Here is a 15,515-nt window from a genome sequence, read left to right as displayed (position 1 = left end):
GGCGGCAGGGTAGCCTAGTGGTTAGAGTGTAGGGGCGGCAGGTACCCTTGTGGTTAGAGTGTAGGGGCGGCAGGTGGCCTAGTGGTTAGAGTGTAGGGGCGGCAGGTGGCCTAGTGGTTAGAGTGTAGGGGCGGCAGGGTAGCCTAGTGGTTAGAGTGTAGGGGCGGCAGGTAGCCTAGTGGTTAGAGTGTAGGGGCGGCAGGGTAGCCTAGTGGTTAGAGCGTTGGACTAGTTACCGAAAGGTTACGAGATCGAATCCCTGAGCTGACGAGGTAAAAATCTGTCGTTCTGCCCCTGAACAAGGCAGTTAACCCACTGTTCCTAGGCCGTCTTTCAAAATATTAATTTGTTCTTAACTGACTTGCCTAGTTAAATAAAGGAAAAATACTGCTGGATGGCTGCTTTCAGTACAACGTCAGCATTGTTAGTTGTTTTATTACTTTCCCACCGCTACAGATGATTCACCAACACTTTTATGTGGCTTGTATGGGTGCCGTAATGATGCCGCCAAATCAGGTGTGACATTAAATTGACGGATGAAGTCTTGACATAAAAAATAAATAATAATTATCCCTGGATTGTCAAGTGGAGGAGCTGCTGAATATTCAATGTTGCTCGCTTTCGAAGGAGCTTGTTCCCAGAGGATGACAAGGGCATATCTGCATTGTAACTAGTTTTTAAACGTATTCATCACTTGAGAGGCAGCGGCATCAAAACATTGACTTCCACTGCCTGGTGAATGTCCCGGACACGCCAGCTCAGCAGCAACAGCATAGTGCATTGGCATAATCTGGGGATGGGAGGGAAAAATATCCTTGATCATGAGAATTGTTTTATTTGGTTCGTTTCTTATAAATCAATTGAGCTTTTATTTGGTTTCTGTGATTAGGATTGCATATACTGTACATTAGAGTATATATATTAGTTTTTTACTGTTTGTGTTTGGGTCTTGCATCTTATTTTGAGAATTTGTTCTTCCTTTTTTAACCCTAAGTCGGGAATTGGGCCCGCTGTAAAAATGCTGGAGCAGCTTGTTTGTTCATAGTGTAGGAGTTGCTACTGGGTGTGAGTTTGGTTAGGAAAGTACATGCTAAACCCATCTGGTGCTTTACTACTATGTAATGGTTTGATGGTGTGCCTGTCTGACAAGTCCTGCCGGTGTACCCAATACCCTGCGTGCTTTCTCTCTCAGTTCATTCACTGCCTCATTAAGGTGTCCAGTTGAGCTCATTTTTAAACCTAAGCAATTGTAGTGTGTACAGTACTCTATATATTTTGTACCAATTGAGAACTTTGGTCTTATTCCCTGAGAAAAATCATTATTTTAGTCTTTTTGGGGTTTACTGCCAGGGCCCAGGTCTGGCAGTACTGCTCCAGCAGGTCCAGGCTCTCTCTCTCTGTCTCTCTGTCTCTCTCTCTGTCTCTCTGTCTCTCTCTCTGTCTCTGTCTCTCTCTGTGTCTCTCTCTTTGTCTCCCTCTCTGTCTCTCTCTCTCTCTGACTCTCTGTGTGCTTCCCCTGCCATGTGTCTTTAAGAGCTTAAGAGGAGGAGCCTGGCATTCATATTGAGTATTTCTCTGTTACGAGGGGGGGGGGGGGCGGGTGCTGACCACTGGAATGAAGTTGAGAGCTGTGGAGAGCTCATAACCAACTGAGAGAACTACAGAGAAGACAGACAGACAGCAGGGGGTTGTCGCGCGAACAGGGAACGAGAGAGAGGGAGCCCACTGACCTCAAAAGGAGAAGAAGGAAGAGGAGAACAACAAAAAGAGGAGCAGAGGGTGACGTGCCCCGTTGACAGACAGCGCCGGCCATGGCCATGTACGACCCCGCATGCCTGCCCCCCAATGCAGAGGAGCAGGACTTCATCCAGGCGTATGAGAACGTCAGGGAGAAGTACAAAGGTACCTGTCAGCTAGGGCCCACACACTCACATAGAGGGGTGACTGCTGCTGCTGCCGGTGATGACAGGATTGAGTGCGCGTGTGTGTGGAGGTGTGGGGGAGAGGGAGAGTGTGATATCGGTAGCTCTGCACAGGGGTGTTAACAGCACGTGTTTGTATAAGCCTGTGTACCTTCATCTGTCTTTCTGCACGTCATCCACACACGTGTGTGTGTGTGTGTGTGTGTGTGTGTGTGTGTGTGTGTGTGTGTGTGTGTGTGTGTGTGTGTGTGTGTGTGCCGGCCAGCCACACGCTGCCTCCTCCAGAGTGCTGAGTGAAGTGTTGATCGGATCACGTTTGCTGTCACTCTGCCGGTCTCTCTCAGTGGAGGTTGTCAAAGTTCACCGTTGATTTACTCCACTGCTTTACTTTGATACGTGGCCATAGCCAACTAGGTCTACCATTCTAACCTTTGACCTTAATGAATTGGAGACGAGAGAGTCTTACATGTACTGTAAGTGCTCATCTGATTGTGTTATCTTTTGCCCAGCTACAGTTTATGGGACGTGGATAGGTGTTGTTTCTCTACAATGAAATGTACTGAGCATATTATCACATAATGTGTCATCTACCACAGTTAATATAAATGTTCTCTTTAATTGTCTCTTTTGAGCCACTTGGCTAATGTTTCTGTCAAAGAAGGTTCTGTCGTTCGTAGTCTGTCACATCCACTGGTTGTAGTGTCAATATCTCCTTTTGGTTCATGATGTTCGTATGGTATATAGGCTGGAATTCAATGCACAGTCTATGTTTAAAAAGGTCACCCTGCTTCCACACGTCTGAAAAGTGAAGGCATACCTGTGAGGGGAGTCTACCCGGTAGTTTGCATAGGGCTTTTATACAGTACCCCAGCCCAGTCTGTGATTTTATATCACCATGGGGGGAAAAAAAGCGAATGTGATTATGCACGACCTCAATCATATCATACTGCATCCATTGACGATCAGGCCTCATCCACTATCCTCATCCACAGAAAACCTCATCCACACCCCGAAACTCCTCCATTGCTATTTCACACCTGCATTGGTACCCATAACTCCTTCTCTCCATATCCCCATCTCTCTGCATGTCTTCCCTTATTCCTTTACTGTTCTGGATATCAAAGCTTTATCTCCCTCCATCTCGCTCATCCTGGTGTCCCTTCTCTCTCCTTCTCCCTACATTTTCGCTCCCCTTTATGTATCCCCATTCTGCTTTCCCCTAGGAAGTATTCCTTCCAGCTGGTCCTTCCTTCAGAAAACAGAAAGCTCGTCTATAAATATCGCCCCAGTTTTTTTTGTTGCTCCGAGAGAATCTGGAGAATGATCCCCGGTGCTGAATCTAGTTGGCTGTTGCTGGGTGGATCTGCACGTTTGTGGGTTTCTGTTTGTGAACTATATGGGTGTGTGTGTGTGTGTGTATGGGCGCATGCATACACGTGTGTTTTGTTTTATTTCAAGCTTAGTTCACTGTGTGTGTGTGTGTGTGTGTGTGTGTGTGTGTGTGTGTGTGTGTGTGTGTGTGTGTGTGTGTGTGTGTGTGTGTGTGTGTGTGTGTGTGTGTGTGTGGGGGGGGGGGGTTATAGAACGCATGGCCAAGAACGGTGGCAGCCAGGCAGGTGTTTATATTTGAGACGTTCCTCTGTGTTCTGTATTCACAGTATCTGTCCTACAGGCAAGGAACGTAAAACAGGCAAGACTGTCCTGCTCTGCTCTCCTTATTAAGGCACAGGAGTCAGGGAGGCAATGAGCTGCTCATCTGTCTCTCTCCATCTCTCCCAGTCTCTCTCTGTCTCAGACCCCTCTCTCTCTTTTGCTCTCTGTCCGTCCCTGTATCTCTGTCTGTCTCTTTCTCTCTCTCCATTCCTCCCAGTCTCTTGTCTCTCTCTGTATCACCCCCACTCTCTGTCTCTCGCCATCCCTCCCAGCATCTCTGTGTCTCTCTCTTTCCTCCTCCGTCTCTCGCCATCCCTCCCAGCATCTCTGTCTCTCTCTCTTTCCTCCTCTGTCTCTCGCCATCCCTCCCAGTATCTCTCTCTCTTTCTTTCTCCGTCTTTCGCCATCCCTCCCAGTGTGTCTCATTCTCTGTCTCTTGATTGCCTGAGTTAATTGTTTTAATCTGAACCTGTGTTCTTTTCAGTGGTGTCATGGTGGTGTTTCCTCACTATCACGCACAGGTGAATCTAAGGTCACGACTCATCAGACTTCTTGTAAAAAAAACCTTGCCTTCAACTCGTGTTCTTGTTCTCCTCTGTGTATCTCTCGGCATATAGTAGGACCTAGTGTACCGACTGATGTCCGATAATAGAAAGTATTTAGTCTGTAAACGTTGCTAGGTGGCTCGGCGTTCACATGTCTGGTTGTTCTTCCGCTAGGCGTCTTTAGCCACAGCAGCATAGCGTGACAGTATTGGAGTTACACTGGGAGATTTTACTTCATTGTCCACACTCACCACTCACCGGAGAATTCCCCATTCGCTTTGAGCCGTAGCGTGCTTCTCGCCTCACTGTTAGAAGGAGGAGTGGTTGCCATGGAAGTGTCGGATTATGGAACACTTGAATGACTGCGCTCGAAGTCTGGGGCGGAGTTGTCAGCCGACGATTCCGAAATGATGATATTCAATGGGAGAAGAAAGTTGGTGATGCATATTATGTGAGATGAGGTAAATATATCTGAATAGAATGCTAAATCATTGCTCTGGTGCTTTGTACTGATGCTCCTCCATTGCATTAGTCAGAGTTTATCTACGGTAGAAGACGTAAAACAACTATTTGAAATCCCCCCCCCCCCCCATTCTGTCATACCGCCAGATGGACAACATGACACTTGGGTCTTACATTCATCACAGTATGTACAGTATATAGAATGTGTGCCTCTCTAGGAGTCACTCAGCCTGTGTTCTTTGATCCACTGTCATATCAGGAAGACGGACAACATTCATGGATAACAGTACTGTAATACGTTTGTAAGTGTTTATATATATATATATACTATATCCCTCTGTAGGAGTTAGTCAAACATTTCTCGTTGGTTCATTTGCAGCTCGGGAGACAACATGACGCTTCTGTCTTACATTCGTCAGAGTTTGTGTATAGAACATATCCCTCCTTGGAAGTTAGTCAGCCTGTGCTCTCCCTATTTCATTCACTTGTGCTGTCTGATTGTCCCAGCATGGCGAAGGGAGTGAGGGAGGCTAGCAAGGCTACTGTAGCTGGCCGGCTTCCCAGCGCCCTCTAATGCAATTTGTGACGGCAGGTGATGTGGACAGGTCGTCACTGGGCCGCCGGTGAGGGGGATTTCCCCAGTCTGGATGGACGTGCCGGGTGGACGGGCGGACTACGGTTGGCATCCACGCTCTCTCCCACCGCCAACTTCCACGGCGCCTTCCTACGCCCCGCGGGGGCTTAAAATAGCCCCCAAATATAACCTCAGCCTTGTTCGGCCAGCCAATTAAATAGTTATTTTTGGCTCGAGGGTAGACTTTGATTGTACCATTTTATTCTGGGGTATTAAACACATACATATATGGACTGTGGTTAATCATTTGATTTGATATAAATGTGCTTATGCTATGGAATGATGGAATCATTACTCATGCTACTTAAAAAAGGGGAAAAAACAAAAGGTTTCAGGTTGTAGAAACTGAGGGGTACACTCACAAGAAAAGACCGTGGTGAGTCGTGACAAGCCGAACTTGATGAATCTCCATCGATCAATCAGGAATCTGTCAGGGGATGACTTAAGTTATATTTAGGGGTCTTGTGTAACATCCTTTGGGAAGGCGTCAGTCACCCAGCTTTATGAATGAACAAACTATTTCAAACCAGTGGTGTCTATTCTACCGTAGCTATATAATGTGCGACTGTAGTGACTTTGTCTGTTTTAAAGTGGTGAGTGAGTGCGTATACTGTATATAATGAAGAAAAATATAAACGCAAAATGTAAAGTGTTGGTCCCATGTTTCATGAGCTGAAGTAAAAGATCCCAGACATTTTCTGTACGCACAAAACCGGCCTCACAACCACAGACCACAGATTTCCCTAATTAAAATAACTTGGAGCTGATTTCCTGGTGTGTTTATAGTTACTTTTATAGTTATAGTTACTTTTTTTTGCTCAGAAAACTTGGGGGGCCAAATAAAACCACCCGTGGGCCAAATTCAGCTCGCGGGCCGTCAGTTGGGGATTCCTGCCCTAATCTATGGATTTCACATGACTGGGCAGGGGCGTAGCCAATGCCACCCACTTGCTCAGTCACGTGAAATCCATAGATTAGAGCAGGGTTCCCCAACAGGTTGATTTTATTCGGCCCCCCAAGTTTTCTGAGAAAAATAAATATATATATTTTATTTTCATTGTTGGACATAAAAAAACTGTAAAAACACAAGGAAATCAGCTCCAAGTGATTTTAATTTAGGAAATCTGTTCCCAAGTTTTTCCATGCATAATAGAGAGATGTGATCATATTCAAATGTAAGCAAGGTTTGATATGATTGTGTTTTGGTCAAATATTATATCTCTTTGGCTTCTTGCGGTCAATTTGCAGTCTACAAATTATTTTTAATTATGTTACGTCCCCCCGACCATCTTCTCAAAATAAATTGTCCCGTAGCTGAATCTAGTTGATGATCCCTGGGTTAGGGCCTACTGAGTTTATCTAAATTGCCTGATTTCCTTACATGAACTGTAACTCAGTAAAAGCGTTGAAATTGTTGCATGTTGCGTTTATATTATTGTTCAGTGTATATATGAGCTGGCAGATCAGGTTTCCCCAATGGACAGGCTAATGAGTGATGGGTGTGTGGTGGGCCCGAGGAGCTGCTTGTGGCTGATAGGCTGAAGTGATGGGGATTGTAAGGATCAGGGTCAGTGACACGTCAGATCTCCATGAATCACTTCTGTGTCTCTCTCTGTGTCTCTCTCTGTGTCTCTCTCTGTCCCTCTCTCTGTGTGTCTCTCTCTGTCTCTCTCTCTCTGTCTCTGTCTCTCTCTCTCTCTCTCTTTCTCAAAGACTCTCCATGCATGTCGGTCTCCTGTCGACCGGCTGAATTAAGGACACTCAAAAGTGTTACATTAAATCAACCCTTTTTTGTGTGTTTGTGTAACCACTTGAAATGGAAATCGATACATACGCAGTATTGCTATTCGCTATTCGCATACCACTTGCTTTTACCTTGCCGCAGAATGGAATGCAATGGAATAATACATACATTTGAGAACCATGCTAATCACACGTGTCTCTGTCTGTCTTGTGTTCTGTCTCACAGGTAAGCATTGTCCCTCTCCTCACTGACTCCAACACAGGTGCATTGGAATCAGGTGTTGTAGCCTACTGTGCTGTCTTCTATAGCTTTGCTGACACCATACCTGTGATTATAGTACCCTCAGTGCTTGTGTCTACTCGTATATCGCCCCTCACCCTCTGCAGCATTGTCCTACTGTGGCCCGTGTGGCTGTAGCTCTGTGAATCACATACACACTGAACTGACGCAGAGGTCAACCAGGCACAAATTATATGTGAATGCTAAAGGAAGTCATGAACAATTGTGCCTAGTTAGAATATCAAAGTGCGTGTGTGCTGTCTGCTGTGTAAAATGTGTGACATTATGAGGACGTTTTCCTTAATTGAGTGGCTACCAAAATGTTCCCTTTCAAAGAGCTTAAGCTGGCAGTTTTTTGGAGCAAAAATTGAAAAGGAAAATCTCGGTAATGGAAATTTTCTGTACAGTATGTCTGTGAAATCGTTGCAGCAGAAATGCAGCGGGCTCAGAGTGTGAGAGTGAAAAAGGAGAGCGAGGGAGTGTGTGTTAGAGAAAGAGAGGGGGGGAGAGAGAGAGCGGGGGAGAGAGATGGATAAAGTATGAGTGGGAGAGAGAGAGTCCTTTGTTCCGTCGGACTTAACTCTGAGAGGCGTCAGAACCATGCTGAGGGAAAGACGGCGGGTTATTCCGGGTCTTTTCCCGGCCTCTGTGTGTTTCTGTATTCCTGTTATGTCAGCATTCTTAGGGCCGGTGGCAGCAGCCTGGGATAGATCAACACTGACACATAGCTCAGGTGAGAGGTCACTTCAAGGCCAGGAGGGTCATGGCTAGACGGGATCCAGCTTTTGTCAAATGAACGTCAGATTTGACTTTTCGTAGCAGGTTAGGAGAACTTATGCAGAACCTTAGGATAATTAACGTATCAGGTTAGGAGAATTAGGTTAAGGTTAGGAAAAGAGTTAAGGTTAGCTAAAATGCCCCCAAAAATTTACTTTGGACTTTAATTTGGCAAAAATACGTCCTGGCCGGTCATGGCTAGACGCTTCCAGCTATGACCAGGCAGGAGGGATGATAATAGATGCTTTACAGAGATTCCTCCGGCCTTATATGGACTTTGCAGAGTCCGCTGGGAGGCTTCCCAATGATTTACCGTCCGTTTCCTGTCAGAGAGGCATAGCTGTGCAGAAGCTACTGTTCTGTTTGCTTGGATTACAGCAAGTGCAGAATCACATATGGGCTTATTCATCAAATTGCTTTTTTCCCACAGTAAAATCTGCTCTCTGTCTGTGTCTCTGTCGGTGTCTCTGTGTGTGTCTCTGTCTGTGTCTGTGTCTCTGTCTGTGTATGTACTCCCTCGCGCGTAATGTGTCTGTTGAAACTCAGTTTGTAACAATGTTGTCAAACACTACACGTGAGGGAGTGCGCACACACACACACACACACACACACACACACACACACACACACACCATCTGAGCCTCTGAACATGCTGAACAGACCGATCTGCAGGCTGCTGATAAAGTCGGTGAAATGCTGAGCCGTCCCATTCGCTTACAGTCATGGTTTTTGCCCACCTCATCTCTTCTCCTCAAACTACATGACGTGACATCTTTATTTGATGTTTCTCAGCCATCTTCGTTTTGAAAGCGGCACGATTGACAGTTTAGCTGAGTGACAGGTGGCAGCGTCTGATGGAGTGACAGCTCAGCGTACCAGATAACTTTTCAGATCTCCTTCGCCCCTGCTTTAGTTTCAACCTCGGGTCGATTATATGCGACGTACAAGCAGGGGTCACTGCATAATTTTTTTGCAACAGTTTCTTTAAGCTTTTCATGGAGACACATGACTTTCATTCAACTGTCGTTGGGAATTATGTGGAAATACACTGTTTGCACCTGGACTGTGTTTGACACAATGCCTCTCTTTCTTCCTCCATCTCTCTGCGTCCCTGTTTCTCTGTTCCTCTGTCTAGGGCTACTAGGGTTAGGCTTTATTGACTGCACTATGTGTCTGGGACGGCTGCCCCAAGGCGTCAGTAAGCAATGAAAACATATAGGAGTAATCTTATTGCTCCTGCAGCTGCGCGCGCACACGCACGCACGCACGCACGCACGCACGCACGCACGCACGCACGCACACACACACACACACACATGCAACCACACACACACACACGCAACCACATGCACTCACACACGCGTAACGTTTGCTCATGGCCAAGATGTCCCGCAGATGCGTTTGTACGTTGGCCGGACATCAACATTCCTATTCTGATGTCTCGTCGACATCTTCCCCGACGTGCAAACGCTCTCCAAATGACATATTCCCCACGGTATTTGATACGTCGGCCAATGGTGTTCATGTTATCTGGGTGTGAAACATCAAATCGCAATAAAATCGCGGTATCGATGAATACATGATAGAATCGCAATACGTGTCATATCGGCACCTAAGGATTGTGATAATATCGTATCGTGAGGTCCCTGGCAATTCCCAGCACTACATGTAGGCGGGCAAGCAGGCACACATGCACACTCACTGGGGGCTGGGTCGTTAAAGCGTCATTCGGTGTCATATCCAGTCAGTGCACAGGGAATCTTCCCTCCCCCTCTTTTCCCAACCCTTCCTTCTCACATGCTCATTTTAACCATAGTGAGGACTGTGTGTGTGTGTGTGTGTGTGTGTGTGTGTGTGTGTGTGTGTGTGTGTGTGTGTGTGTGTGTGTGTGTGTGTGTGTGTGTGTGTGTGTGTGTGTGTGTGTGTGTGTGTGTGTGTGTGTCTGGAAGGAGTAACAGGTGTGTGTGTGTGTGTATGTGTGTGTGTGTGTGTCTGGAAGGAGTAACAGGTGTGTGTGTGTGTATGTGTGTGTGTGTGTCTGGAAGGAGTAACAGGTGTGTGTGTGTGTGTGTGTGTGTGTGTGTCTGGAAGGAGTAACAGGTGTGTGTGTGTGTGTGTGTGTGTGTGTGTGTGTGTGTGTGTGTGTGTGTGTGTGTGTGTGTGTGTGTGTTTTGAACATAAACATCTATGTTAATGTGTGTGTCAACATGCTAAGGGAAGTGTCAAGGTGTACGCATGTTTGTAGAAGAAAGTGGAGTAAAGTTTTGTAAGCCACTTATTCGTCAAGCTTTTCAATACCTCAGCTATTAATAAGAGTCCTGAAACACACACACACACACACACACACACACACACACACACACACACACACACACACACACACACACACACACACACACACACACACACACACACACACACACACACACACACATAGCACAGAATGCATAGAAGATAACGGTATTAGGATGGAATGGATTTAGTGTGAATGGCCACAGTGTGTATTGTTTTCCATGGCCCTAATTGGATCTCTTCTTCAATGCGGAGTCTCGTGCTGCGCTGAGTTTTTAAACGGACGTGTCTGTCTGTATGCTCTGTGGAGGAGGACTGCGCGAGAGAACAAGCTCTGTTGGATAGCACTTTTATTCATATTCAAATGGAAGACGGTCCTTCTTCCTGAGAGAGGAGCAATTGGCTGAGGATGTTTTCCGCTCCAGAGAGAGAGAGGGCATGGATTGAAATGGACATGAAACAGTTGAGCCTTCTTCTAGTGGGTAACAGTACTCAAACAAGTCCCTAAAAGGTCATATGTTTATTAGTGATCCTGTGAGCAATCGGTGAGAAATGAGGGTGCTTTCTGTGTGGAAGAGATTTAGATCGATCTGTGTGTGTGTGTGTGTGTGTGTTAGGGGTCTGCCATGTCATTCTCTGGCACATTGCTGCTTCCAGACACGTTGCGCAACTCGAGCCGGCATGACAGAGTCACCACGAGGGCCGGTAATGTCACAGCAGGTCATCCTGCACAGCTGCCGCACACACGCACACACCGACACAAGAATGCGCGCACACATGCATGCACGTGAGCGCCCACAAACACACACACACACACACACACACATACTCACACTCACACGTAGAAAACCCTGGGGTAATACAGACTTTTATTTTTATTTCACCTTTATTTAACCAGGTAGGCTAGTTGAGAACAAGTTCTCATTTGCAACTGCGACCTGGCCAAGATAAAGCATAGCAGTGTGAACAGACAACACAGAGTTACACATGGAGTAAACAATAAACAAGTCAATAACTGAGGTATCACTTGCTACATTCTCCCCTGCTAGCAGGCTGCTCGGTTTGCCGCACATTGACACGCTAAAGACTTTTGAGAAGTGATGCCTGGTGGCAGAGGCAAATACCTCGCAAGCCGTTATTCCCCAGCCTCAACAATACCAAGCAAAACACTGAGTGACAGAAGTTGCCCTTACCCCAAACTTCTTGCATAAGGAATACCAACTCATCTATCAGATGTGTGAACAAGGTCTCAGATACCTGAATGTGGGGAAACTCTTGTGGTAACTGTTTTTGACTCTGCTACAGATTGCATTTTGTATTTCACATTTTTTGAGGGGTATTCTCATTTGAAAAGGAGACCTGGGTCTCAATGTGACTCCCTGCAGAAAGAAAGGTCTCTGACCTCTGCAGCCCAGAGGGGTGTACCCCTTCTCCCGTGGGGAAGAATGGCCACACTGGAAAACAGTTTTTATTTTATCAAAGCGCTAAGAGCACAGCTAATTCTGGGTTTTCCTGTTGTAGCCCCTCCTGTAGACATGTTGAATCAGTCAGAGCAAACTCGGGTCAAGGTCGTTCAGTGTTTTGAAGCATTTCTCAACAGTAGCAAAGCAAGGTCCTATCTGAGCTCTCTTATCAGTGCTCGCAAACGCAGCGTGAAGAATCAAATATGGAAAGATATTCAGCAAACTCTTGGTAGGACAATGGACGTTTGCTTTGACATTGTCTTTTCCAAGAGTTGCTGAATATCTTTTCAGGTTCAGTCCGCTCCACGGTTCACTGCATCAGCATTTCACCTCAGTAGGAGCGTTTTACAGTGTTTTATGTTTGATAAAAGAGAACAAAACAATGCTTAAAAGAGGACATACATTACTGCCCATGTACAGTACGTATGCTATACACTGAGTGCACAAAACATTTAAACTGACCAGATTAATCCAGCTGAAAGCTTTGGTCCCTTATTGATGTCACTTGTTAAATCCCCTTCAAAATCAGTGTAGATGAAGGGGAGGAGACGGGTTAAAACAATATTTTTAAGCCTTGAGACAGTTGAGACACGGATTGTGTACGTGTGCCATTCAGAGGGTGAATGGGCAAGACAAAATATTGAAATGTTTTTGAAAAGGTTATGGTTGGTAGGTGCCAGGCGCACCGGTTTGAGTGTGTCAAGAACTGCAACGCTGCTGGGTTTTTCACGCTCAATAGTTTCCCGTGTGTATCTAGAATGGTCCACCACCCAAATAACATCCTGTGGGAAGCATTGGAGTCAACATGAGCCAGCATCCCTGTGGAACACTTTCGACACCTTGTAGAGTCCATGCCCCGAAGAATTGAGGCTGTTCTGAAGGCAAAGGGGGGGGGGGGGGTGCAACACAATATTAGGAAGGTGTTCTTAATGTTTAGTACACTCAGTATATAGTGTAAATGTCATGTCCTCTGACTGGCATCGTCACTCTGCAGTTCTATTGTCATGTTAGGAATCTGTAGCTCAAGGTTTGTGTACCTGGACATGCCATGACAACTGCTTGTTGTGTCACCGCTAGTGTTAATGTGTGTGAGTGTGTTTCTTTTTAAGTACTTGTTTTTTTGCTTCTGATAGTACTGTCGTGCAATAATCTGTACTCATCTCATGTGTATATACTGTATTCTATTCTACTGTATTCTAGTCAATGCCACTCTGACATTGCTCGTCCTAATATTTATATATTTCTTAATTCCATTTTTGTACTTTTAGATTTGTGTGCATTGTTGTGACTTGTTAGGTACTACTGCACTGTTGGAGCTAGGATGTGTATGTGACCAATAAAACGCGATTTGGTTTGAATAACGCATAATCCTAATGCATTGTATGGATTAATGAATGGATTATGTGTGAAATTCTAGCTATGTTTTCGATGTCTCATAAAGGAAAGGACTCCTTGAGGGGCTGTACGTTGTTAGCCTCGTTAAACCAGAGTGAATGCTGCTGCTCACTAATTGAGCACAGCGTTCGATCTGGTTTTACCAAGCTAGTAAAGCTGTGGTCATTTTTATGTATTGTACCTGTTTTGGTTGCAGACGATAGATTCCCCCAGGGCTTGCTGGACGTGGCCCTTATGAGGCAGCAGTTAAAAGAGAGGAGAGAGACGTATGTTTATCCTGGAGATGCTGAGGCTCCTGTAACAGAATCAGTACAACAGTACCCAGGTCCAGGCAGAGACAGACATCGTGGATGAGTCTGGCCAGGCACCCGGGGAACACGAAGGTGCCGAGCCGGCGCCTTCAATCAAAAACTCCTCGCATCGTTACATATTCCGGGCATATACAGAGAGAGAGGGAGAGAGATGGGAGAGTAGGAGAGGGAGGAAAACACAGAGAGGGAGAAAGAGAGACACGGGAGAGAGAGGCTATTTGTCTCTCAGTGCTACTGTATTGATCAGCTGTGTGGTTGGCTTCCCCTCAGCAGTTTGTTTCTGTTATTAGACATGTGTAAGGTGACAGTACAGCCCTGTCACTGTGGGACTCATGTTCAGCCCTGAAATGGCTGTCTGTTTCTGCTGATTCGCTACAACGATATCTAGGCAAGCGAGAAGAGACGCACTCACTCACTCTCTCTCTCCCCCCCAAGAGACAGCCCCTTGGCAAGGGCAACATTTTGAGCCATATGTGAGCATCCAGTTTACATCTCCCATGGCAACCTGCTATACTCCCTGTGAAACTGCAACATGCTGACTCAGCAGTTTTCTATTCACGTAGGAAATGTATGCTACCGATTAAAAATGAATGTTACCGAGGGTAGCGTCCATAATGAATATGCTGTTTCGTATACATGTATGTAAGAAATATGGTAAAACTACTCCATTTCCCCCATGCCCGAGCACATATGTGATTGTGATTCAATCTGTTTGTGACTAATTTTCTTAAACAAACCAAAATAGCATTTAGCTATTTTCTTGCCGTCTTGACAGTAACTGCTGTCTTGCTTCCTGTAATTTAACGAACTGTGTCCTAGAAAACAAATAGTTGTCTTTTCACCCCTTTTCCACTGAGAGTCCTATTCAAGAGAGTTGGGGATAGTTTGGCTGTACAGTGTAAGCACAGCCCCTGGTGGAACATAGTCCACATAACAACGTATAAAAACTCTTGGATCCACTGTTCACTTGTTTGAAAGAGGAGATTGTGTCAGGCTTCGGATAAAAGGTACCTCTGGAATATTATAGCCAAGCAAATAAGTACTGTGATTATGAACTATCAAATATTGCAATGAATACTAAAAAAAATTTAGTTTGAATTTGAACATAGATTTTTACAGAAGGGACATGCATGTTTTGATCATCTCAAACACACAGAATTCGGTCTGCCTTTAGCTACTGAGATGACAGCATCTCTCCAGTGTCCAGCGGGGCTCATGGTCCAGCTCCAGCCCTCTGACCTTGACTTCCTTGGCCATTCCCTTTGAGCATGGGTGTGTGCTTTAAACCCTGGGGCCTGGTCTGGTCTGGTCCCAGGTCTGGTCCCTGGTCTGGTCCCTGGTCTGGTCCCTGGTCTGGTCCCTGGTCTGGTCTGGTCCCTGGTCTGGTCCCTGGTCTGGTCCCTGGTCTGGTCCCTGGTCTGGTCTGGTCCCTGGTCTGGGACAGAACATAGAGGAAACATGGCTGCATCACTTTCTGTGCTCCGTTACCCTCCAGTCCCATTCCCAGCATTCCTGCACCAGGCCAACGCACGCTACCCCGCCAGCCGCCCAGCCTTCTGGGTCGGAAACCAGCTCCCCAGAGTTAGAGCAGCTGCATGCTGTATGCCGGTCAACATACTGTAGGCAAGCAGACGTAGAGAAGCAGATCCACAGTGACAGTACCCACTCATTCTCTCACCACACACATCATGTGTTGGTCAGCGTATAGACGGAATCAAGATTGTAATGTCAATCAAATGTCATGGTATAAATAATTACGTAACTAGCAGTTGTTTGAAATACATGTCCAGGTCTTATTAGAGACTTTGGAATTAAGTTATGGAAGTTGATAAGCTTCAGTTATTGCGCGAGGGATTTGGCCTTTCAGGAAGTGTATTCGGCAATATCCTCCTGAGGGCATGAAGTTGAAACTCTGGGTTCTCTCGCTGTGTGTTAACATTATCTTCTTATCTCGAGAAGTGAATATCCGGTGAGGTGGAAGATAAGGCAGTATGATCCTGTAGTGGACAGCCTTTAGTAGCAGGAAACAATGGTGGAG

The 15,515-nt window shown here is 45.9% G+C and overlaps 1 protein-coding gene across 8 annotated transcripts in view; it reads left to right on the top strand.

Moving 5' to 3' along the window:
• plecb (plectin b) overlaps window positions 1-15,515 on the top strand; it is a 188,968-nt gene that overhangs the window by 24,920 nt on the left and 148,533 nt on the right. For 2 of the 8 annotated variants that reach the window (XM_071383202.1, XM_071383201.1), the window contains exon 1: window positions 1,665-1,902. The exons of the other annotated variants lie outside the window; for them this stretch is intronic. In XM_071383202.1, coding sequence (XP_071239303.1) covers window positions 1,812-1,902 — 91 coding nt within the window. In that variant the 5' untranslated portion in view covers window positions 1,665-1,811. Of the gene's footprint in view, window positions 1-1,664; window positions 1,903-15,515 lie in introns of those variants that run through there. 8 annotated transcript variants of the gene reach the window in all.

Source organism: Salvelinus alpinus, chromosome 35 (genome assembly GCF_045679555.1).
Source record: "Salvelinus alpinus chromosome 35, SLU_Salpinus.1, whole genome shotgun sequence".
Lineage (NCBI taxonomy): Eukaryota > Metazoa > Chordata > Actinopteri > Salmoniformes > Salmonidae > Salvelinus > Salvelinus alpinus.
The sequence above is the reverse complement of the archived record's forward strand: the minus strand, read 5'-3'. Positions and strand labels throughout refer to the sequence as shown.